At 44.0% G+C, this 25954-nt stretch overlaps 2 protein-coding genes across 3 annotated transcripts in view; one reads left to right on the top strand and one right to left on the bottom strand.

Moving 5' to 3' along the window:
- Positions 1–10902, top strand: part of PHKA2 (phosphorylase kinase regulatory subunit alpha 2) — a 48609-nt gene extending 37707 nt beyond the window's left edge. Inside the window, exons 28-32 of one of the 2 annotated variants that reach the window (XM_054186127.1) lie at positions 184–231; positions 2085–2252; positions 3798–3851; positions 5075–5275; positions 5797–10902. In XM_054186127.1, coding sequence (XP_054042102.1) covers positions 184–231; positions 2085–2252; positions 3798–3851; positions 5075–5275; positions 5797–5970 — 645 coding nt within the window. In that variant the 3' untranslated portion in view covers positions 5971–10902. The remainder of the gene's footprint in view (positions 1–183; positions 232–2084; positions 2253–3797; positions 3852–5074; positions 5276–5796) is intronic. The other variant, XM_054186131.1, reaches the window with a different exon arrangement.
- Positions 10903–12000: 1098 nt separating this feature from the next.
- Positions 12001–25954, bottom strand: part of PPEF1 (protein phosphatase with EF-hand domain 1) — a 30481-nt gene continuing 16527 nt past the window's right edge. The window contains exons 7-16 of the mRNA XM_054215695.1: positions 22944–23110; positions 20868–20904; positions 20300–20449; positions 17966–18166; positions 16250–16435; positions 15460–15602; positions 14723–14829; positions 13595–13758; positions 12670–12754; positions 12001–12194 (exon numbers count right to left, since the gene is read on the bottom strand). Coding sequence (XP_054071670.1) covers positions 12001–12194; positions 12670–12754; positions 13595–13758; positions 14723–14829; positions 15460–15602; positions 16250–16435; positions 17966–18166; positions 20300–20449; positions 20868–20904; positions 22944–23110 — 1434 coding nt within the window. The remainder of the gene's footprint in view (positions 12195–12669; positions 12755–13594; positions 13759–14722; positions 14830–15459; positions 15603–16249; positions 16436–17965; positions 18167–20299; positions 20450–20867; positions 20905–22943; positions 23111–25954) is intronic.

The raw sequence follows: 25954 nt of genomic DNA, 5'->3' as shown, positions 1-25954 counted from the left end.
CTGCCCCAAAATTAGCTGACGTGCAGCACTGCAAGAGTCCAGGAGTTGTCGTGGTTTTTCCCTGAGTACCTGAGCTTATACCATGTTTCTTGTCTGTGCACGGATGGGTTACTTAACCTTGTTTGTGTCCTGTTCTGTCATGGCTGTCTGTCTGACGTGTTGGTGTCTTTTTTTGTTTTGTAGTTCTTTCATGAGGGCCACTCCATGTCCAGCAGCATGTTCGTTTCCACGGTAAAACACTGTCTGCAGCTCTGCACCTGCTCTTCACCCTGAGTGTGTGTGCGCAAGGGTCTTAGCTCTAGACACCTCCCTGTGGCTTTTCCTGCATGAAAATCATTTCCAAATCCAACCTCTTTCTTTTGTTCATCTTCATTGGGAACCAATTCTCATTAGTAATCTTTTAATAGAAGTTGAGTCTCGCATTTAGATCCACTTAGTTCTTCTGAAGCTTAAGCAGTTGTAGCAGATAAAGCACTATAGCAGATTTAGCTACTTGGTAGTGGATTACATTACAGGTGTCATCGGTATTTAAAAGTAATGTAATGTTGATAAATGCTGGCAGTCTATGGACATTAATGAACCCAGAACAACTTTGGGTTGCTGAGACAGGAGGTTTATGGGCACGGGTATCTCCTCAGGCAGTCGTCATCTTCCCAGGCAGAGAACTGTAGCTCTTAGTAAGCTCTCACTGTTAAGAAGGAAGATAATTGTTTAAATATTTTACCAACGGAAGCCTCAACAATTTAAAGTAAGTCTGAGGCTCCAAAGCTATCATGAAGAGACAGAAAGCTTGCAGCTATGCGAGCACTCTGAACTGGCAGTTGTGATTGGTGGTTCTCCGCATCTGCAGACTTGCTGTCGATGGCACACCTCCCACATGTCCTAAATGCACAGCTGCAGAGCACCACTAGTCCTGTGGCCTGGCCCGACGACTGCCAGCTTGCTGTTGCCTTTCTCTTCCCTCATACCAGAGCAGAAAGGCAGGCTTCGACTGCATGTTTGATTCAAGCGCGCAGAATTGTTCAGTGAGTTCTTTGCTTCTCTGAACCAGCTGAGTAGCCAGATTAATTATTGTATGCAGATGGATTTCTCTACTTTGGCACCCACTCTCCTGCTGACCTCCTGCATCCCCGAGTTGTGCTCAAAAAGGTGGAGGAAGTTCTGTCTGCTTCAGTGTGCAGTGGAAAGGAATAGCATGCATCAAGCCATCAAGGGAACACCACCTATTCCTCGCTGACACCAATAAGAGTGAATATCGACTTTGTTTGCATTTGCTGGTCTTTTTGCAGAGCTTGGCTATGTAGAGTCAGTGAGCCTATCCTTTGTAAGCATACAGTTTTTGTTCTTATTTCCCATCTTCCCCAGTAGTTTGCTCAGGCAAAAATCTCCTTACTCAGAGATGATGGGATTTTAGATGGGGTGGTCAGCCCTTTCTGGGCTGGAAGTAATAGGTGTGCAAAAAGGAACGAGGGAACAGAAGAGGACGGTCTCTGGGAGCACAAACTTTGAAGATGATTTGCTGCCTGATTTAGTCTCCAAGTCTGGTAGAGTAAAATAATAGAGCAATAGTGACAATGAAGGAAACAAGACTGATGTTTACAGAGAGGCAGGCATTATGATTATGTGACCACATGAAGTCAATTTTTAATCTGCCTACTTTAATGGAGCTCTTTGCATGGAGGACCTCTCTTGCTGGACTCATGGACCCTTTGGTTCTCTTACGACACAGAGCCCAAAGTCCAAGTCAGACTGACCTGCAAACCCCATCCCACACCAGTGGCACAGCCCTGGCAGCCAACTCATGCTTGTTAAAATAGTCAGGCCTTTGTTAAACTAAGCAGTGAAGTTTACTGGGTTGAACTGCTTGCCTTTCTTGTTGAAAAATGACTGAAGTGCTGGAGAAGTTGAAGCTTGTTGTGAAAAGGAGAGAAAGGGATCAGTCCTGATCCATCATCTTGTATGACATCATGGCCTGTATTTTTCCCCTGGTTCTGAGGTAGCATTGTAACAGAATGATGTATTCACCGGGAGTAGAACTTGGGGTGGTAGAAAGCAACTATCCAAGGTTTTATTGTTTCTTACAGAGGGGCAGTACTCCATCATCTCCCATTAGTACTTCTCCTACTGGGTCCAATGGAGAGACAAGCTGGGGTGACCGAAAAGGGCAGTGGCTGCGCAGAAGGAGGCTTGATGGTGCTATTAACAGAGTTCCTGTTGGCTTTTATGAGAAAGTGTGGAAAATCCTTCAGAAGGTAAGTTGGCAGCTGTGGAGGGGAGGGAGGAAGCAAGCTGTACGGTAACCTGGGGAGATGGGGGTGGAGAGGCGGCGTGTTGCCAGGAGTTGAAGTTGGTCTTCAGCCGGAAGACTGGTGGAAACTAGAATCATTAGTAGGAGTAGGTCTCTTGAACATAAAAGGGCACCATTAACCACAGGTTCACCCGTGCTGAATTTCGGCTGAACCATTCTATTCCACGACTGTCTTGTTTTGCATCACGCATGGCCTAATGCAAGTTGTGGTCAGTGCCGCTGAGGGGCACTGCAACGCAGTTCAGAAAGACTGCAAGGAATCAAGTAGGAAATGGCACTGACTCTTCCAAAACGTCTTGAGATCTCTTGCTGGCTCTTCTGAGCTGTATGGAATTCTTAACATTTCTCTTGTTTGTTTTAAAGTGAAAAGTAAGTCCTTGCCAGCACCTTGGAGATCTGGGGTATGGAAATGTGTTGAAGCAGCTCTCCAGGAAGGAGGAGAGGGGAATTATTAATTTTTACTCATTTCAAAGTGATTATGCACCTGTTCTTCTGCTTTGCTGGATGAAAGCCAGCATTCGGCACCTTGCGGCACTGAGCTGTTCGTGCCTACACAGCTGGGAAAAATGTACATCACCAGCTCAGCTTGGTTTTGGTTGTCCTTCTAAAATCACTTGTGCTGAAGCTGTTAGTGTTGATGTCAGCCAAGATGAGTCATCTATGGCTATTTACTAATGGGATCTTTCAGCAGAGTGAACATCACTTCTGTCCTGATCTAACATAATAACGGGGAGTATTGGAATGGTTTTCTGGCTATTAAAATCAACTGTGCTTATTTAAGTTGTCTTCAGTATTTCATTCTTAAACTCTCTTTGGACTCTTCATAAAAGTTCTCTCTTCTGCTTGGCGTGGTTTTGTACCTCGGGTACCCCGATGTGTCATTCCTTAGCCTACCACCTTCTCACCATTTAGGCTTTGTCACTCTTATTTTATACCACTTGGTATTTGTAACACCACCTCTCCCCCACTGTTGGTGGCCCATGTCCGAGCACCACATGTTGACATCCTTGAGTTGAGGTGCCCTGGATATAAAACACTTAACTAAACATTGTTTTAGCGAAAATGAAAAAGAAAGGGTCTGACTTCCGTGGTCTGTTGTTGTGCTTTTGTGCTACTTTTTATTTCTACATTTTTTTCCCACAGAATGTTCTCATTGATTTGTTTTCCTCCTTTGTGTGCCTCTCGCTGTCGTGGCTCTCTAAGTACTTTCCTCCCCTCAGCAGCAGGACTGGAACACCGCACGCTCTCGACGTGTCGCGTCAGGCTATTTCTAATGTTTGCCAGGTTACATAACATCTTCCTTCAGCAAAGGTGGAATAATATTTTTCACAGGTTTTGTTGTTGTTGGGTTTTTTTGTGGATTTTTGTGTTTTGTTTTGTTTTTTTTTTTAACTGAGGGTTATTAGATATTGGCTGGTATCAGAGAATACTCAGATTTACTTGCAAGAACTGTTAACTTCTAGTCATTGTCCAAATGTTGTTGTTTCAGTGCCATGGCCTGTCCATTGATGGGTATGTCCTTCCTTCTTCAACCACCAGAGAGGTACAGTAAAACGTCAGCAATTTTCTAGCCCTGTGACTGAATGTTTGGTTTGACAGTGTAAGATGCAGCGGTGCTGCTGTTGCAGATCCTTGATTTTAAGAAGGTTAGAAGATCTGGACCTTCCCTACAGCACTTCTGCCAGCTTCCCTGGGGCAGTGCAGACGAGTTCCTGCCAGGCAGGCCTGGGAGCGGGATTTGTGGCAGGTTTTCCCCTTTGCCGAGCCAGCCCTCTGCAGCCTTCCCTGACCCCGTCTGCCCACGGAGCAGTGCTTGGAAGAGGGTGGCTGATGGCAGCCCTTCGGGCAGGGTAGGGAGAAAGCAAAGCCTTGTTTGGAATAAAGCAGACACGTTGCTTGCCACTTATTTTCTTAATGTGCTGCAACAGCAGCCAGTGCATTTTGGCATCACAATCTCAAAAGTAAATACGAATTAAGGATGATTGTTTCTAAACGAAGCTTTGACTCTTTAAATCTATAACCTTTCCTTACACTTATTTTTCCGTAGTTGGATTGTCTTTCTGTTTTTAGGCACTCTGGCAAGTTTTGAATTCACATCTATAAAACAAACTCTTGTGAGCAGTAATCCATCAGCGCAGGAGGGGTGCTTCTGTGCCTGAGTCTGTTTCCCCGTCTGGTTCCCTCACATTTGTCTCTGGCTTCCTTCTCTTCTGAGGGACAGTGGTAGGAGCTGGAATTTTCTGCCAAATTTAAACCTTTTTTTTGCAGAATGGAGAGCTTTATTTATTCCTATTGTGTAGATAAATAGGCTTATATTTTTAGCCTGTCAGACCTAGACAGTATCTAATTTTGCTGTTTCAAGGAATCAGACGAAATGAGCACAAACCTCCTAAGGCAGCAGCCTTCCACATAACGTCCACAGAGCTATGCCAGTGCAAATTAGGCTGCTCTACAAACAATATAGCTATATCTCTGTGTGGAAGAGCGTTCATCCTGAGCAGGTGGTTATTTTTAAAACTCGACAGGAGTTCTGGCTTTGCAACTAACCTGCGATGCTAGAAAGATACTTACAAAGCAGAGTGCGTGAGAGCGCAGCACGAGGGGCAAAGAGTTAAGTTGCCGGCTAAGAATCATCAGCAGTCCTGTATGTAACTTGTGTGTGTGTGAAGTGCGGAGAGGAGCATATGTTTAAGCGCTTGCAGGCTGTGGGGAACTAGCCTTTTGGATTTGTCAGTTTTTCTTTGCGTTTCTCCTCAAACTTGCCAGATGACCCCGTGCGAAATCAAGTTTGCTGTGCACGTGGAGTCGGTGCTGAACCACGTACCCCAGCCTGAGTACAGGCAGCTCCTGGTGGAAGCGATTCTCGTTCTCACGTTCCTCTCCGACGTCGAGGTGAACAGCATTGGGGGCATCATCCACGTGGATCGGATCGTGCACATGGCCAACGACCTATTTCTGCAGGAGCTGGTGAGTTCAGAGGGCAGCGGTGGGAAAGCTCCGCATTTGAAAATTGTCCCCTGCTCCTTTTTTAATATGTGGGATGAGCTTGTTTGTTTTATTTTTTTTTTCCCTTATACTTTCCTCTGCAAAGACAGACCAAATCACTTAAGTATCTTCCAGAAATATATTTGGAAAATTAATTTAAGAATTGTGGGAGATTTAAAGGGAATAAAATTGTAGTGGCTAACACGCTCTGAAGTACATGAAGTTTTCTTTCACCAAAGCATTAGATTTGCCAGTATTTGAGTAATCCCACCCTCCCACCCCCCAAGGACAAAAATCTGTGAAGTTACATGTTCCTCATTTACTTACACTGATCCAACTAAGTCATGTGGGTCCTATAATAATCCTGCCTAGGTTCTCATGAGGAAAAGGAGAATTGCTTTCAGTATTCAGCACAAATGTAAAATCATCAAGTGGCGGGGTTTTTTCCAATAAATAAGCGTGCACTCCTAACTTTCCCTACTTCTTTGCTTGTGTCTTTTCAGAAATCATTCGGAGCTACCGGTAGTATCCTGGAGAAGGATGTAGCCACAGGAATTTGCCACTTTTTTTACGACAGTGCTCCAAGTGGGGCCTATGGCACCATGACGTACCTCACAAAAGCCATCATTATTTATTTACATGATTTCCTGCCTAGCACAGGCTGTGCGATGCAATAAGCGATACCTCAGGGGTGGGGGGAAGGCTCGGAAGCTTTTTCTCCCCGTTTCCCTCTCGTGAACCTCCTGTTCAGTTGCTGCATGTCTGTGTGCTGTGCACTACCTCGGCCGTTTACACTAGTCGTCGGGCTGCCTGCACTCCTACCTGCCGGGGGATGGGTAGGTGGAATTTGGCCTGGTTTTAAGAGAGCGTGCGAGAAATAACAAATAATGAGGCTTATTCTGCCCAAAGTGCATAAATGTAATTCATATTAAATTAGCAAGAATTATACAGTTCTGCCAAGGGGAAAAGAGATTACTCTACGGAGATCAAAAGGCATAATAAAACGAGGGAGCTGTATCTCAGGCATGAAGTCTCCCAAATAAGGGAAGTGATGGAATTCATTAATTTTTCTCCTGCTGTGTGTAAATGTACATCATTGTGAATCACTAATGCACAGTGTGAAACATCCAGGGAAATGTAAATTAGAGGCGCAGCAATAACTTGAAGTTACCAGGTGATATTTCTAATACACATTTATCCTGATTCTCATCACATTTGCTCCTAGTCAGTGCAGGGCTAACGCCAGAAGAGTCAAATATCTTACAATATCCGCTAATTTGAGAGGATGGCCTCTCTCAGGAAGCTGCATCTGTCTTTAATCTGAACAAAATGGCTTCCTTCCCTGCATCCCCGAGGCTTTGGAGGCAAAATCTCAGGATTCCAGCTTCTCCAAGGTGACAAGACAGTTTTATGCCTGTAATCCCGTCTTCTGAATGGAGCAAGATAAACCTCTTTCACTCGAGCAGCCTTTCCAAGTCTTCCGATCCTTTCCCTTGCAAATAGCCTCAGAGTTGAGAATGGCATAATTGCCACCCTTCTAGTGCAGCGTGAATTTATGGAAGGCTTTGATGTTTCTCTTTTTTTTTTCTTTCTCCTTTTTTCTTTCTTTGTTTTTGTTTGGATTTTGTTTTGATTTTTTTTTTTTTTTTTTTAATTTAAAGTTGCACTTGTCACACATAGTTAGAGAAGAGCTGCCTGGAAGTCTCCTTTCAGGCAGCTCCCAGGTCAGTGCCTATGCCTTGAATCTGTCCAGCAGAAACCAGTTTCTGGGGCTGCTCCGCGCTGCTGCAAGGAGAATAGGTGTGTCTTGCAGGGAAATGGCTCTGTGGCTATTTAAACTGAAAAGAAAGGTAGGCTGCTGCTGCTGGAGGGAAAGCCCTGCTTTACCCTGGGCACCGGCTGTGGTTTGCCTTGTGCTGGCACTGCTGGTTTTGCTGCCAGCCAGCACACATCTGGCTGGCAGCTTAGGGCAGTGGCTGGAGCTTTAGCCTCTCCCGTGGCCACGGCTCCCTCAGCAGCATGGAGATGTGCCGGCGCTGCCGCCGTGCGAGCAGGCCAGATATGGCCTGAAAAAATTAAAGATTTTCCATGCTAATGAGCATATTTCTGTGAGACCTCCCTCCACCCTTTGAAAACCTAACTATGCCATTTTTACAGGACTTGAAAACTTTTATTTTTGGTAACAATAGTATGTGGTGCTTTTGAGAACGAGATTTTTGGCACTAGTTTTATACAGATACCTGAAATACTTTGATGACAGGAGGGAAGCAAACCCCTGTGTCACTTGCCAGTCGCCAGTGCCCATGGTCCCAGGGAGGCCACCCCACCCCGCCTGCTGTCCCTCTACAGAGTTGCTGCTGCTGCAGCAACATCTGGACACTGGCTCAAGAGAGCGGAGGTGTGGGAGGCCTTAGGAGGTGATTTCATGTTTTTGCAGAGCCCAGGAGAGTTTGGCAGCCCAAAGGCCGAGGAGCCCTTGTACTGGATGCTCTGAGAGAGGCACGTACTGTGTTAACCACCACAAAAACTGTGGGCCTGTGGCGGGGCTGGTATAAAGGTACGGTTCAGGTACAGTTAGCACTTGGATGTGGAAGTTGTTTTATTGGCATGGTGCCTGTTTTGTAGGGTTTTGCCTTCATTATGGTTTGGATTTTTTTTTTTTTTTTCCTTTTGGCATATGTATTGTGAGAGATCACTTAGCTTGTTTCCCAGTAAGTGAAAGTAAAATCCTTTGTCTGGTTTAAGCAGACAGATGTGACAGCACAGAGTGTGAGCACACGAGAGGACACTGTGATGGTTTCTTGTTCTATCCAGTATCATATGAAAAGTCAGCAGTGGCAGTTATTTTTGCTTTTCTTGTTGAATCCTAGACTGTGAGAGATGCAAGATGATTTTCTCTCAGACTCTTAATTTATGGGGTTTTTTTTATCTACAGTGTGATCTTGTTTTCAGAAACAAGAAGGGTGACATAGTTGGTTTTACACGCAGCTCCACTCTAAAGCAGTGGAGCCTACGGCCAAACATACCTGGATGTCCCTTAATGTGTGTGTTTGTTTTTTTTTTTTTTTAGTAAGAGTATTATTATCGGTATCTTTGATTTGAAATTCATAGTATGACCGAGGGTTTGGTAGATTTGCGATCATCATGATCGGTTATCACTTGGAGAGTTTGGATGGCTGGTGGTGGAGGGTGGGATTCTGAAACACAAGGCCAATGGGTGGGAAACTCGTGTTACCTCCAGGTCGGGCACGGCAGCAGCTTGCTGCTGTGTTACTTCTCAGACCCAAGAACCCTTCCAATTGGAGAGTCGCAAACCTAGTTAAGCAAATAAGGTTTTATGTAGAGCCCCTGCTTTGCTGAGGAGCCACCTCTGTGTGTGTGTGTGTGGTGTTGCAGAGCTGGCATTGGCGGTGGCGAGGGTGTGCTCCCAGTTAAAATACATGACGACTTTGCAGTTTGTGTGGGGATGAGCTAATTGGCAGAGGCTCGATTTGGCTGTCTGGCTTCCCAGGGGAGCCAGCAGAGGATGACACGGCCAACTCCAAGTCCCTGGAAACTCATTTATGGAAAGAAGGCAAAGGTACAGAGATACATCCTGTGCCTGGGAAACGAGGGCATTAATGAATTAAAATAGACCTGCCTGAGACCCGGCCTTTCCAGTCTGGCAGGCACTGCTGCCCCAAGCGGTTTGCAGCTGTGGGGACAGAAGCGCCTACCCAGCTGTGGGGGGCAGCCAGGCACCCCCTGCGAACAGAAACAGGGCTGGTCAGGGGCAAGTAGCTGTGTCCAGCTGGGAGCATGTCGGGCCTGCTGGCCCCAGCCCAGCTCCTCCCTGCTCACTGCCTCACGGCTGTTTCCTCCCTGCTGCTGCGCAAAGGACAAGGGATTGTCAAATGAGAGTTGAAAAGGGGCGTTAATCCCCCTCGGCTGCTGCTCCTGCAAGTAGATGTGAAAACTTAATGGTTGGGGTATGCAAATTTTCTGGCTACTGCCCTGTTAATTGTGGTCTCCTTCCTCAGGGGAAGAGCCCTGCTTGTTCCTGGGAGGGGAAGGTGAGCTGGGCAGTCCCCGGCAGTCCTAAAATGAGGACTTTCCATGGCAGGTAGTGACACACCTGGGCTGATGGGGCACTGCGGGGCTGTGCCACCCCCCTGGCAGCAGCCGAGGGCTTGAGTGAAGCGGGAGCCTGGGTCAGTCCAGGTCCAACAGTGGTCGCTTTCTGGTGTGGTCTGGAGATAGGAGCAGAGCTGCCCAGAAAGCGGGAGAAAGAGAGATGCCACCAGTGGTGGCATCTGTACCTGCAGGGCGAGAGCTTGGACACTCAGCTGCAGACCGATTCAGTCCCTGCTCAGAGGACCGCTCACAGCTGTAATACTAAGTAGCTGCTGCAAAAATAGTGGGATAAAAAAAAAAGATTGGGGATGGGGGTAATGGAAGAAGAGCTTCAGCTCCAACAGTTTGGATTCAAGTACAAGTAGCCGGGCTCTCTCCCACTCCCAGTTTTAGTCTCCAGCGGCTTTTATTCCTGGCATGAGATGTTTCACAGCTCCTCCCCCTGCCACCCCTCTTCTTCTGTGCGGGGTGAGGGGCTCTGTGCGCCGCTAGCAGCTGGCGGGGTGGCCTTCGTTCTGTTCTGCCTCCATGAGTCGGCTCCTCTCACACTTCAGTTACTGCATCCCCGAAAGCCTCTTCTCGCTGCCTCCTGAGGGAAGCACGGCGCTGCATCCTTACCTTTACATCCCCTCTCGTGCCCAAGGCGAGCATCCATCAAGGTGACGTTAGGGTAGCTTCAGGAGCACGTCATTAGAGGGGGACATTGAAGCTGGTGGCTGTCAGCCATGCTTCTGAGCTCCTGCGACTTACTGCGCGCCCTGGCTTTGCCCTCTTTGCTGGAGGGGGTGATGGTGGGGGCTGGTGGTGGCAAAGGAGGACTCCAGAACCGTGCTGTCCCTTTCCACCTTGTTGCTTTGTGCCCGCGGCAAGGAAACTGACGGTGGGAAGCGAGATCCCACCACACACCGTGGTGTTTGTCCATCTTAGGTGGAGCATTTTTGTCACTCCACTGGTATGAGGTGGGACTGAACCTCAAAGATCAGAATAAACGCATGCTAAAAATACACATTCAATATTACCAATGCCGTTAAAATTTTACTGTAAATTTTCTTTGTGCTATTAAAGATGTCCCCCACTCTCCCCCCCCCCCCCCCCCGGCAACAGAAATAAGTGTATGCACGTTTATTTATTCATCTGTTAAGTTACAAAATACTTCTGGAAAAGTATTTTGTATTTAATTGTACAAAATAAGATTTAAGCAAGATTGCGGTACCTTCAGCTCGGGCTGCTGTTACATTCTGTAATGATAAATGCGGAAGGTTGCTTTTTTCTGTACTTTCAACACTGTTATTAAATAAAACCCAGCCACTTTACGTAGCTCTTTCACTATTAAAATTTAAAAACGGGCAAGGCTGGAATCTTTTCCTACCCAAAAAGCACTTTGTGCATGGTGTAATACTGGTTTCGAAAAGCTCCTGAGCTGGCTGCGCTTCACTTGATCGCGGTGTGTTGCATTCAGAGTGTCACATGCAAGAGAATTGGGCCCTCCCCGCGGGAGCAGAGGGGGTGCTGCTTGCAGGAATGGGAATACTGGCTTGCAGTTTGGGGGCTGGGGGTGGCCGGGGGCACTGGGCTCTTCCATCTTGCTGTGTTCCAAAAACTCAGTTTCATAATTTCTCACTTGGTGAGGAATTTTTGCTTAACTGTATGCAAGAATATTTAGGTTCGGTAGTATCAAAATTTGTTTACTTTTGTGTTCTTACTCATTTCTTTGTTTTAAAGAAATCCAGTTCATCTTCAGGAAAAGCGTGTTGTACTCTGGTATGTGCAGGATACCAAAATACAGGCAAAAAGACACCACACACATTTCTGTGAAAGCTGAAGCTTTATTCTGTGATCTGTTGTACATTACGTTAACATGCTATGGATTTAGCCTTTGGTAAGGTGACAAGTTATGACTTTTTTAGCTCCAAACCCCAACAAATACAGGGAAAGGTAACCAGTGGCAAGAGGGAATCTAGTGCAAGTGTAAACAAGCGCCTTTCAACTGAGCTCCTTTTGTGTCTGTAAACTTTGAGGACAGATAGTGACCTGCGATGGTTTGATTTCACTGCATCATGCAAAGAGCAAGATTAAATGCAGAACTACTTATTTTAACTAAGTGGTTCTTCCCTATTTTCCTCTCCTGGATTGGATAGTCCACAGAAGGCCTCTGTCGTGCCTCTTCTGTCGCCAGGGAGGGACTGATATGTTCCTTGTGGTCACCAGTGCTGTTTCTCAGCTGTCACCAAGGACTGCTGAACAAAACCTACCCAAGTTTCTCTTCCCATGGGCTTGTAGGTGTGACCTTGGCAGTGTTCACAGATAGACTGAATGGGCAGGTGCCACCACAGGGGAGGATAAATGGTACGGTACTGATGTGGCAGTGACACGGTCGTACTATAAGTAGTGGGTTTTCATCTCTTCTGTCTCATTTCTAGCACGTGTATGTCATCCAGAAGGGAGTAAATAAAGGCTTACACAGTGACCGCAGTGCTTACCGTATCGAGCAGCCCATTTATTGTTTGTCAGGCTGGAAAGTGGTTTCCCAGACTGCTTATGGCTAAGGACAGGAAGGTGAGCTTCCAAGAGAGCCCACAAGAAGTTCTGCCTTTTCATGAGTTTGCCTTTTTCTCTAGTCTATGAACCACGTGAAAGGCCTCTAGAAATTCATTGAAGTCGATGTGGCCGTCTTTGTTGTAGTCTATGCTGAGGACTAACTTGTCGAGGGATTCATCATGCATGTCGATGCCCAGGTGAGAAGCGAAGAGTTTCCACGTCTGGCTGAACTCCTCAAGAGAAATCAGACCTAAAGGAGACAGGCAGCAGATCGCTTTTTCCAGAGCTGTTTTCCTGTCCTGCGTACACACACTCGTGCGTGTGTGCAAACACTCCTTCACGGCACGAAAGTTACCTGCCTGCCATGGCTTGGGTGCGCTTTGTGATTTCGTGACTGAAGTATGTTTTTACTTGAGGTAGCAAACAGCAGAACTGAGAAAGCAGGAAATACTGAGAATGAGAGTGGAAGGGAGAAAAAGCCCCCAAAAGAGTGAAGCCAGTACTGGAGATGGGATGTGTGAGATTTTTTTTTTTCTCGAGTTAGGCTCTGGCACTGTCCCTTATATGGTTACAGCCTGACTGCTTAAATTAGTCTGCACTAAATTGGAAAAATGACATCACCTCTGGTTCCTCTATATTTAGAAGCCTTAAGGAGGAAACACAGTGGGGGAAGATAACTAGTGTAGGCTTCCTAGAGCTGGCACAGGGAAGTTACCTAGACTTACCTGAATGATCTTTGTCAATGACGTTAAAGATGATTTCCAGATCCTTTCTGTATCTGCACAGTGTTTCCACCAAAGCTGGCTGGACCTGGTTTTGAAATCACATACGGGAAAGCATTCAGACCCTGATTTGAGTTAGCCTAAGCACCAGAATCTGTACTATTTAAATCTAGTTTCCCAGTTTAACTTGTCAAATGTTTAAAAAAAAAAATATCCTTATGTTCAAGTTCCCTGGAATGGTACTTTGTGTCTTGCCCCGAGGCATAATCAGCTAAAACCTGTCACTTTCAGATGGCAGGGCGAGGGGGAAGGAGCCTTTCACACCTCCTACCTTCAGTAATTATTTGCGGAAATAGGGATAATCTAGGGAAGATGCTGTAGGCCATGCACTCTCACTAAGCTTTTGCTGTACATATGTGAATGGATCCTGCTGTTCAGAAAAATGATGGAGACAGCCAAGTACAAAGCACTATGCAGCCACTCAGCAACAACTGGACTCTGTAGAAGAGACCTCAGCTGCCATTAAACATCTAAAAGTCCATCTACAAATGTGACCCCCTCCTACATGTGCCTGAATTGGCTCTGGAGCACATCTGAAAAGCTCATCTCAAAGAGTGAGAGTTGAGTGCTCTGGGAAGGATTTGTCGCATCTCCTCAGCTATGTTATCTAAACGCCCTTGAGAGTCAACGGAAAGTAAGAAGCAGTTCTAGCATGTGATTCATCCAACCTATTTTAGGCATCTACCTTAGCAGGGAATGATGATTCGTACCCCAGCAGTGCTCATGTCCCTCCAGTGACTATAAAGGGAAGCTCGGCAACTAGTTCAGCTGTAGATGTCTACCTGATTGGCCAAACCACTGTCTTGTGCCTCAAGTTGAATCAAAAGCCGTTCCTCCAAGATTTGCACGGAGGTGTTTTCCTGCTTACCTCTTTTATAGGTTGACCCATTTTCAAATCATAAAAACATGACATGAAGTCAACTTCTCCGGCTGAGTTTGTCTGTGCTAACTGAGACCGCAGCATCCTCCAGGGCAGTTCCAGCTGTAGGACAGACTCCATCGCTGCAGCCCAGTCATTGACAGAAATCTTGCCTGCCGGAAGGGGTCAGTTCATGGTTACAAGCAGTACGTGACACAGCACAAATCAGTCACCAGCATGCCTTCTGCCATTTTTAAGAACAGTTGCAAAACATAAACGTTTTCTCCTAGCCCCGGGATAAAAACCCTCATAACAATGAAGAGCGGGGTCAGCCTAGACATTTCTGCAGGTCCCTTCCAATCTCAACAACTTTGTGATCCTATCATGATGTTCAGCGTGTTTTAATACCTTTTGAGAAAACCAGATTACACCATAAAGAGTACTTCAGATTTCATCTGAGCTGCAACTATAGAGACCTATGTCGCTGAAAACCCAACAAGGCAGAAATATGTTAAACAGTTGTTCAGTGGGCAAAGGACAGTACCATCACTTATTGGTTGCCCTTTCAGGGGCACTGATGACAACCCAGTCACGTGAGAAGCCATCATTAGGAAAAGCAGTATTTGTGCTAGAAATCACTAACTCCTTGCTCCTAAATAAAAGGTTCATGTATCAACTTACCCCTGACTTTTCTTCAGCTGATGGGTGAGTATGTGTTTCCTAGTAGCACGGCCAGTCCACTTAACTCAGATATCTCCCAGATTCAGAAGGAGACCAGTTCCCCCTCACCTGAGACCCCAGTTCCCTTCACAGCAGGTGGAGGTGGTGACCTTTGAGCTTCTGGAGCTGGATTTACCTGCCCAAATTCTCTGCCCAACAACAAACACTATTTCCTTATTTGCCCATGTGTTTCAGTTGTTTTCTTCTTCCTACTTAAAGCTTCATCCCCACAAGTTGTTTTCCTGGAGCTAAGCACTTGTTACCACCTACCCTCCTCTGTGCTCAGGAAGAACATAAGATCAGCCAGCCTCTGCTGCCCTCCAGCCTTACACTGGCAGGCAGGACACCTCTCCATGGGGTTTGTCCCCTCTGCGCCCACGCACACCTGGTGGCAACTGGACAAAGCGGTAGTGTTACCTGTGCCGTTGAGGTCATACTGTGCAAAAGCACTAGTGAGTTCAGCCCTGTGGGCATAAATCTTCTCACGTAAGGACTTTAAGGCAGATGATTCAATTGTACCCACCCTATGAGGAAATAAATGGAGAGATCATTAAAGGATTTAAATCTGCTAGCACTTTATGCTTTTCAACATTCATTATCAAATTCTTATATCCTGTAACATGTAGTATGCTTAGGGTCATACTAAAAGACAACACTGGGGGCGGGGAAGGGGGAAACCCAAACCAACTAAACAAACAAAGCTCCATAAGAATAATCTGAATTTAGGAGATAATTAAGTTTATGCAGGTAATTCTAAGCTGCTTTGCTATAGTAAATCTGACCACAGAGCTGGGCATGGTAAAGCTGTCATGGTAACTTTTTGGACTCAATTCGTTAACAGGATTTGTCCAGATCAGCACTGCAGCCTTAAAGCAGACCTGACAGACAGGCGCAGGCCCTTTAGGAGTCCCTGGCAATTGTCTGTTCTAACCACTTACCGCGTCTAATTGCCTTTGGGAGTTTCTCAGGAAACCAAGTTAGAGCACTTAGAACATGTTTTGTCTACTGTATTAATTTTTAAATTGAAAATAGAAAAACAAGGAAAACCAAGGAAAATAGGTGTCTATTCAATTATTCAGTCAAGCTATAGATTTGTGGCAGGTACTGGGATGCCAAGCGAGTACACCCTCACTACGTACAACACACAGCTTTACCTCTCCCGAAGATTCTCCCTGCGAGTGTACTTGCTGACTCGATACTGTACGAAGCGAGGAATCAGTTCCGGATTCAGTTTGATGTATGCTCCCCGGTTGCTCCCCTCTTCGTAATAGTTAGAAGCAGAAAATATGGTGATAACCTGATCATAGGAAACAGAGAAACTGGATTGGCTACAACTACTCTTCTTGAGACTGATTTCTGAAGCTGATCTTAGAAAAACATGCAGGTTACAAAACGAAGTGTCTACATATAAAATCAGAGATCAACAACTATGTCATTCCCCAAATTGCTTGCACTTTTCAAGTCACGGTTCCAGGCCTGTATTTTTGGCCTGTCGTAGGAAGACTTCAGTTCCAAGGAGAGTGTGATTTAACATGCTGATTAACAGAAACCTCTTTCAAAGATAGACCTGGTTTTCAGGATTCTTGCTGGCCTCCTGATACAGCATGTCAGAAAGCAGGGCCAGAAGAGAAATGATTAAGTTAAAAGGCTTCTAGAGGTTTAGAGCATCTCTTGCACTATATTTACACATAACTGTCCTCGGGGATTTTGCTGACGTTCATTTGTTTTCACGCAAGTAACAAGCCAGTCCCCACTCCCTCAAGCTGTAAAGAATTTTGTTTGTCAGAACTCCGTAATTTGTTCTAACATCTGTCTAGCACACAATTGCCCCAAACCCATTCTAAAGAAGGCATACTTTTTTTTAATTAACTTCGCAGGCAAATCTACTGTGGATATGCCTGTGAAATTCACAGGAGAATTCTGCTTTACATGGAAGCATCTTACCTTCCCATCATGACTGATCTCATAACCTTCCGGCTTAAATTCATGAGACCTGATGAGCATCTTCAGATTATACTTTTCAAACAGCTTGGCAGTAACATCAGGGCCAAAGTAACAACCTCCTCCTCGACACTTGTTTGGTGTACAGCCATTCTGGCTTCTTGGATCACTCCAGAGAATGTCAAGGATCTGTAAATAGCAAACTCAAGCAAGCGAGAACTGGCAGTAGGTGAGGACTGATGGGCTATGGCTGTCTAAAGCATTGGCCATGGCAAAAGCCCCACCGTACAGGGAGAAAACACACCTGGGCTAACAAGTATGTCTCATGTTTTCTTCCTTTCAGCAGGGCATTCTTTTGGGATGAAATTTTTGTTATACTTTTCTTTAGAAATATTATGTAGTTTTTGGATGAAATTTTTCAGATGAGATATTATTTCAGAAATGTACCTCCTTTTACAGCTGAAGTTTCCAGACTCGAGTAGGTGCATCAGGAATGGTACCTGGGCTATTTCAAAGAGAGCAATAGCTGCCGCCTTCTCATGTAGGTGTGAGAGGTGTTGTCTATTTCCCAGCACAGACCTGACAACCACATGGGTCGGTGGTTTTACCTAAACTAAGCTTGGGAGTGCCTGCTCTAAACGTGACAAGAGTTGCCTTTGGCTTTATTATCTTGGGTTTGCTCACGTTTCAAAACAAGATTTTACAGAAATGAGGATGAATTATCATGGTTTAAAGTCACCTAACCTAATAATTCTAGTCAGTAGCAAACAGGCAAAATGTCTTTGTGTAAACCTCACTGGACAAGGTTTAGACTAATATATTCCACATTTGTGAGCATGGTTCAGTGGAAGCTTGGTTAGCTGGGGGCGTGTCAGATTTGAGGGGTTGCTTGCGCCCATTATATTAGTTTTAGGTCAGATATGTTTCTTGGAAAATCACACTTTCAGAGACAGATTTGCTTCTCAAGAAGCAAAACAAAGGCATGTGTCCCTCAAAGCAGCTGTCTGAAGAGAAGCTCAGAAAAATACACTTATACAGAACTCAACTTTGAGTTTCTAAATTGCTGTGCAAATTAAGCTTTTCAAATTGTCACAATTTATTAAATTACAGCATGACAAGAGCTCCATATTGCCTCTAATATTCAAGAGGAAATGAACAGCCAGAGGACACAAAATTCCTACTCCTGAGTAATCAGCCTGTAGGTCTCAGGAGCTGGGTTTTTTTGGACAGTATCAGCATTCAACTGCCAAAACCACAGCCAAAAAAAGGTGCTTATTGTCGCCGACAATTGCAAAGTCTAACCTAAACTGACAACCACGTATGTAGCAACAGATCCAACCACATGAGGGCATGCAAACACGTCTCATACCAAGCTGTATCCTCCTCATAGAATTGTTATGGTTGGAAGAAACCTTTAAGATCATCAAGTCCAACGGTTAACTTAGCACTGCCAAGTTACCACTAAACTAATGGCTAAGAAAAAACACTGGGTAAATTGTACTTGTAAGGTATAAAATCACAAGCCTTGACTACCAGGTCTACACAAAGCATCCAGAGAACTAAGAGCTGGCTGGTATATTCCCAAGAATGATGGGCTGCTTATGAAGAGACTGTCCCCCAAGACTCAAACATACTGCCTGACCAGAGCGCCTGCCGGGTTTTTGCCAGGGGAGGTGGGGTCTGCAGGTTTGGTATTAGTCTGTTTTTGGCTTCACCTACTTGCTTCCATTCCTTCAGGGTGGGCTCTGCAGGCAAATTTGAGCCTGAAGGCTCAGTGGAGCCCGATGACGAGATGTGTTGTGTTTCTCCTGCGACATTCCGGTTGGCAATATGTTTACTGGGTCTGGTTGTGGGAATTCTCTCCTTCACTTGGTCCTGTCTGTCTCTCACTGACTTTGGTGGCCGCATCAAAGATTTCAACTTTAGAAAAAAAAAAAAGTAATGCGTTGAAAGAGTTACCAGAACATAAAGATGATACAGAGATGTCAGCTGAAAGGCACATCAGTTCCCCTTTTACGGTACTCAGTACTGAACTCTCATAATGTTCTAAACTCACAGGCTGCATGGAAGCTGCAGGTGTTTGGCACTTGCAGAAATTTTGCTTTAGATCTATCAGTGACCAGCCTCTTCAGAGCTGCTCTCATATTCTTATCAAGATGCACAGGCTGCTTCCAAGCGACAATCACAAGGTCTCACTATACAGCAAGTACAGTTTGGGCTCAGGGCAGACACTTTAGTGCCCAGCTTCACTGGAAACTGGAAAATATACATGTATGCTGTGCTGAAGATGAAATGGCATTCACTACTGCTCTGATACAGTAGCATGCCACCAGGTTAATTTGGCTGAAATCAATGGAATATCACAAGAGTAACAGTGAAATTGATGAAGTGTTACATCAGGCCCTTTTATTGTTAAATCCGCCTCCTCCAATATGCACGGGCATTTGCTTTTTAGAAGCTGTGTGCTATAGCTCCATTAATGCCCATTAATACAGACCCTTCTCCAGGGATCATCTTCTCTTTTCATTTGAAATTGTCTCATACTAGCTCTTTTTTGAACAAAAAAACCCAACCCAACAACTCCCTCCTCCCCAAATTTTACTCTTTAACAAGGAAAAGGACTGATGCAAAACACAAAGTAAAACACTGGGTTATTCCCCCGTGCACTGACCAGTACTTGAGACCTGTCATGTGCCAGCTGTACCAATTAAAATACATCAGTTGGCCTTGAGTGATTATTGCCCTGTGTTGTGGCCAACACAGGTCTCATTAGCAATGCTCTCCTGTGGCAGCAACTTTGACCTGTTAATTCGGCATTTCACAGATGCCGCATCAGTAACACGCTGAGCTTAGCCTTGGTGAAAGTGTGGGCAGAACTCAGCTCACAGTTAAGACACCTACATCTGTAGTTAGGCACCCAATTTTAGTGTACAGGGGCATAGCCAACAGAGCCTAGACTCTGATGATCAGAAGTATTCATTGTCCTTTTTCACAACTTTAAGAAACAGAGATACACCTAACTGTCCTGTAAAGCATTTATTTCCGTGTTAGAAAACATGAGGATGAGAGAAATAGCTCTAGATTCCACAGACACTAATGACAAGGTACACAAGGTTGCTTAAATATATGTACCCTGTGCCATCTGGGATGCTCTACCATGTCTGTGAATTAGCATGAAGAGGGCAGATATGAACAAGACCTAAAGGAGACTGGTGGAGGAGACCTGCGAAGACGACTTTCTCCAGAGCCAGCCGTCAGCTAAGGGGTGCTTCCGCAAACAGCACGGGAGACTGTCTGAGCAATAAGAAGTCCTGGATCTCCAGCAGATCTCCTGATCTCCATCGATTATAAGGAACCTAAGCACCCTGCCCACAAGCAGACATCGCGATTTAGTTGTCCAAATTGAGAACAAAGCCCACACCATTTTCCACTGGTTTCACTGGTTTGAAAGAGCTGTGTTTGCTCACCATTTCAGAAAAAAAAAAAAAAAAAAAAAAAAAAAAGGATGTTTCTGTCTTCGAAATCCCTGAAAAGCAGTAGTTTCTGTTTTCTCATGGCCAGGTCCTGAAGATTGATTCTGCTGGAAAGGCTCTCCCACATGTGTAAAGCTCAGCTGCTGCCGAGGGAGTGCCTCACAGGTGGAGAATTTCCCCCACAGATGTCAGCAGCACAGCCTCAGGACAAAAGGCAGTGCTAAAAAGATGTGTCTAGATTGATTTTTAAAGTGTTTAGAAATGCCTGAGAATTAAGTACTCTTCATATGTTCTGGTTAATGTGTCATGATGGCAGGAGGGAGTTATTGGAAGTGTTTTTAGCTATTTTAAAGTCAAAAGACCCGTGTTATTTTACAGCAGGCAAGCAATTGGCTCCCAACATCTACTGAAACCTTCCTTCCTAAACATTGATTTTGAAGAAAAACAAGACCCTTTTTTCCTTATATGCCTTATACAGCAGACATTTCCTTTCCTAATGCAAACAACTTGATCTTAGTATTTGTATCGCTAAATTTTTTTAAGAAAACAAAATTACTCCCACATGATTATGAGCTCTTACCTTATTTCTCTCAAGTGCACTCAGGAAATCCAAATCTGTGGTGTCTGAAATCCCTCCATGTAGGATAAGAACTTTGCTATCAATTATAGTGGCGAGGGGAAGCCAGCTAAAGACATCTCGCAGAAGACACAAGATCTGTTTCCCATGGTCCTGTAAAACATACTCTTATATTATATCCTTTTTCTGGCGGTGTCTGCCACAGTCTGTACGAACGATTCCATCCAGGTGACACCCCGAACTGCAACACTGACAAAGATGTTCTGACATTTGCTTGAGGGCCATTTGATTGTCGCTATAGTATTTTGGTTTTCTTTCACGTGCACCTCTTTTTGTGTTCTTGAGTGGCCTTATGAATATCAGCCCATAGATCTCTAAGCATAAGACACTAACACTTAAAATTGTTTTGACACTTATTGCACTGAAAAATGAAAATAATTTCAACTACATTACTAAAGTCATTCTGTACTACACCTAAATAAACTGGTTGGAAGTTTCCTGGTTTACACAGGTTTCATTTTACACGTGCAAGACTACAAAGGAAATATAGGGGAAGGAGGAGGAATCTTACCTTGTACTTCTTTGAAACTTCTTTTGTGAAGCCATACCTGAAAACAGACAGCATCATGAACTGGTTTCCAGTATGCCCCTTCTGCATGATATTCTACAGTGTTTGCCACTTTATAGAGTTTTCTGTCCCTCTTTTTCTCCTGCCATTCTGTCTTTCACCACTGCTCAAATGTGCTTTCTTCTGCCCTGCCTCGAGAATTGAGTTAAACGGATTTCTTGTACATACAAGAGATCACAAATAGAATCCAGACCACTAAGTAGTAAGTAAGTGGCCTTTTTCCCATCTAAATGAAATAGCTTAGGAGTTTTACATTTTAGATACCAGAAAGAAATTTCAAAGGAACCTAACTGATGATAGGCAAAAATTCCCATAAAACCTCCACAGGGTTTTTGTTCTAAATCACTCAGCTTTATTAAACAATGTTGTCTATCAAGTCTTTTCCCCCAACAAGGGACAAGGATTTTGATACCTCATTCTTTTAACACCAAGATGTCCTTGGTGGAAGGGACGTTTTCACAACAACCTAACACTCAGCTTTCCATTTTAGCAATGAGCAGCACTGCTAATCAAAACGTCCAGCAAAGAGCCATACGCAGGAATGCATTTTTGCACTCCAACCCACCACAGATTTACTTAATATTTTCCACTGTTTTGGAATTTTCCTACCTTGTAGATAAAGTAACTGATCTTGGTTTATGTGATGTTTGGTTTGTTTTTAAACTAAGTGCTGAAAACGGAAGTATCATGTGAAACTGATTCTCTTACGTGGATCATTAATAGGATTTGAACATCGGCCTGTAACCCAGGTTTATGCCTGTGTTAAAAAAGCAATATATTCTGCATGCACTCACCAAATGACTGAAGGGATACAACAGGCTACCCACCAGCCAGTCGCCCAAAGACTTACTGGGGCAACTTAGACTTGTAGGGACCAAAACTGAGGAGGAGTTCTCATGTCTATGAGATGATTTTGTCTACAAGTCACACTTTCAGTACAGCTGAGTACAAATGTCTGGATTAGATAACATATCTCAGCTGTTTCTGCAATGGGTCAGACTACCACCTCTCAACTAATGGACCTCCACGGTGTAGAAGCTGGGATATTTACTCACCCCTTGTGTTTGGGAAGTTGTGGTGGTGTGTTCCCCCCACCCCTCTCTGCTCTTCTGAATGGCAGTGGGCTGTACACCAGGATCTCCCCTTGAGTAGGTACGGCTCTCAAGGTTACTCCTCGAGGTTCAGAGATTCCCTCCCACAACAGATCCTTGGTAAGTGGTTTATAGCATGCTAAACTTTGAAATCTTAGCTAAGTGATATAAAGGACTGATTGTGCATATATAATCCTTTAGACATAAAGACATAAACAATTCACCAAGTCTGTGGCTAGGATTGGATCCAGCCGCACCTGGACTCACCTCTGAGAAGGAGTTTAGAAAGCAAGGGGGTCCTTTCTGAACCTCATGACTCCACAGGAGGGTCTCCCTGACAGTTCTGTCTGATCCTGTCTTCTCTGCAGTAAATAACCAAGTGTGCCTTGCCATTGAATCTTGTTAAAACACTGCTGTATTTACTATCAAACTTCATTAAATTGCTGTTTTATATCAATACATATTTCACTGCTCCCCTCTTACAAGTGAAATGCATCACTCCATCCACAACAGAAGTGACATCTTAGTCTCCAGTTAAGTGAAATATCAGCTCCTGGTTTACTGGGTCCATTGCATACCATTATGTCTTTTGCTGTGCTGTGGAAAAAGCCAATGCTTTAACTCATATATCATCCTTCCATCCATTCCCTTTCCCCAGATTTGGTACTCTGGAAGCTGCACTAAGTCCATTGACTTCAACAGATTGTGATTAGGTCAGAGACAAGACATAACTCCTGTTCAAGTGCCCGTGCGTCATGAAGATGTTCTTTGCCCCCTCACACATCTTGAAGATGCAAAGATACACCTGAAAACCTAATAAAACATTATTTCCGTTTTAGAGTGTCACAGTGGCTAAAGTAACATTCAAAAGCTCCAACATTTCTAGTGAAAGGACAGATACTCCCTCCCCCGGCCCCCTAAAATCTACCTCAGGTTCATGATGTAGTCTTCATGGTTTCCTCTATTCAAGTGTAAATCATTGGGGTAGATAAGAAGAAATGCAAACAGGATTATAAGTATTTCCATAGAATTTTGCCCTCTGTCAACAAAGTCACCATTAAAGACATAGCGGTTTTGTTCTGAAGGCAGACCATTCTGCAGAAGGAAACATAAAAAAGGACATTTAGAGATGCTTCTATGCTATTCTAATAAAGGAAATAGCATTTCAAATAAGATCACCTTGCTTGAAAAAATCTGCAAAAAACCTGCACAATACAGAGATCTAAAATGCAGCATTTCTTTATTTCCATTGCTTAGAACAAAAATCTCCATATCAGACAAACTGTATGAGCCATCACAGAAGAGTGACCTCTCTGACTGTTCTTATGATGCCATCTCCAATCCTTTCCTCTACCTATTAAATTGAAAGGGACCAATAGGAACATTATTCTTCTAATAAAATATACTTTTCTGTTAATGCATCTGCTGCCAGGAAGTTGTGAGCTTGCAAATAGAAAGGAATAATTCATTTTGAATGGAAGACAAGAAATACATGAAGAATAATCTTCTGACACAAGTCTGAAGGTTCTTATGTTTCCTTATGCAGTAAGAAAAAGGATTTCATAAATAGTGGATGCTTCTAAAACTTCTGAGAAAAACTGTAGTCCAGAGGACAGAAAATCTTAATACAGAACTCTGAAGAGCCTTGATTCCAGTTGCTTTAATCCTGAAAGCACTACTTCAATTTTACTCACATGGCCCAGGGCAAAAATATATTTGAATGCTCACAAACCTGAGAGGCTGTACATATAGGTACTTCTTACTTTATTTTTTCTGAAGATATAGTGCAATGCTCTATTATGAATGGTGGCTTAGTATTGTGAATTGATGGTGTGTTTCATTAGATTAGTTATCAACATGTCAATGGGTGCCATCAGCTCACAGGAAGCATAGCAGCAATTATGTGTAGCTTCATTATTTCCAATCATGAGTATCAGAAACATTATTTAAACTTTGACTTTCCAGAAAAAGGAAACCTCTGTTTTCACAATTGGCATGCACAAGAATTATCAATAGAACATCTATAAAATCACATTACAACTGTAGAAGCCACTCTTAACAGGTTTGGCAGCATTGTAAGGCATCCCACTTCCTGAATATAGCTACTAAGTCGGTGTCCAGCACTTCCTATGTTCCTATGGCATTCCCTGGTGTACTGCCTTAGCAGGTTTATTGCAGGATGCACGATTTGGCCAGAGACTCAATTAAACATTTAATCTGAATCCATTAGGAAATCTCTTTTTTTTGTCCTCATCAGTGTCCTGCACTGTTATGTGGGAATGCAGTAGTGAATCTTGGTCTTTCGATTCCCACAGCAGCACAATCCTGACTTTTGTAAATACAGCTTGCTTGATTTTAGCCGCAGCCTCTCTCCAGCTCTCTCCAAGTTAATTTAGAAGAGGTGTGTGGTTGGTCTGTGCTCACAAGAGCGGCAATTTATGAGATTCTGCTAATGCAGTGGGTTGTAGTGGTTTTAAAAAAGAAAGGATGGATTTCATAAGTGGAACAGGCAGGAGAGACTCAGCAGCAGCTCCTGGAAATGTGAATTAATAACCGATAGGCATGTGAATCACGAGCAAATTGTCAGTATACACACCGCCACTCTGTAACTGCAGTCCTCATGGAAAGACAGATCTACTGACGCACTCTCCAGATTCATTCTTCTTTTGGAAAAACTTACCCACAACTCTTAGTTTTAAACGAGAGTTTGTTTTGGACTTCCAACTTCAATGTGACATTTTAGTTTTGTTCCACACTCATGCAAAGTTTTTATTTCCTTTTCTGCGGTTTTGAGCAACAATAAGAATAAAACAAAATTAAAGGCTGTTGCAGCCTCTGACATGTCAAAGAGGCAAACAAGGCCCTCTAATGATTAGCAACTTGCTGCTGGGCATCATTACTGTATCTGCTGGGTTAGCGATTAATTAACTTCCGTTTGTTGTTTGCATTTTCTACAGCTTCAGGCTATTTCTATCCATAGCATCCTTTAACAATCTAACTTAGCAATACATAATTTAAAATTCAAAGGTTTCAAAGAATTGCAGGAAATGCTGTAATTTAATGGAGATTAATGCAGGGACTGAATGAACCTTACAAATTGACTGTTGAGAAAGAAGTAATTATCTTAGGCTCAGACAAACCAGGTTTAAGAATTGCACACACTATTACAACCAGCATTGTATCAATAAACTGTAGATTGCTGGCTTCTGTCTGTTTGTTGTTGGCCTTTTTTTAAAAGTGCTGTGATAAAAGTTCCCTGGACAGACCGCTCCACGTTCAAGGCAGCCGGTCTGCATGCAGGCCTCCAAAGTGCTTCAGCAGCCATTTCAGCTCTGCACAGCTCTGTGCAGGCCTGAGATCACTACACTCTTCATGCCACTGTTTAGCATTGCACCCTCTTGTTTAAGGTTATGGGTGGTTCGTACCAACTTGGAGGAAGAAATCCCTTCTAACTGAAACCGAGTTAGGGAAGCAGAAGAAAATGGATCCCAGAGGCTGACTGGGTTCGCTGCTCGGCTGAGTAAACTGCTCAGAGGGGACAGAAAATATTGTGTCTTTTAATTGGCTTCTAAACAACTAGGAGCTCTATCATGTGCTCTCTATTTTCTCAACGGCTTTGAAATGACTAAATATTTGCTCGTTTTATTCGGTTTGGTGGAAAGACTCCCCTAGAAGCTTAACAGAGAAAAACTGGGGGATAAACTCAAGTGCCTGAAGTCAGTATGAGTTTTGGCTCTGAATTTATTAAAGTGAGGATTTAGTCCTTGCTTAGAGGTTTTTTTTCTCTTCATAACATCCATTAGAGAGGGGAAAAAGAATCATCTTCTGTTTACTCCAAAAGAGTAAAATTCAGGCTGATCGCAGTTGTAAATGTAACTGTATCTGAGCATTTATCTTTGAAATAGTTCTTTTTTCCCACTCCAGGTCCTGTGTATAAAA

The sequence above is a fragment of the Rissa tridactyla genome, chromosome 1 (assembly GCF_028500815.1).
Source record: "Rissa tridactyla isolate bRisTri1 chromosome 1, bRisTri1.patW.cur.20221130, whole genome shotgun sequence".
NCBI classification, from domain to species: Eukaryota; Metazoa; Chordata; class Aves; order Charadriiformes; family Laridae; genus Rissa; species Rissa tridactyla.
This window is presented reverse-complemented; position numbering and strand designations above follow the sequence as displayed.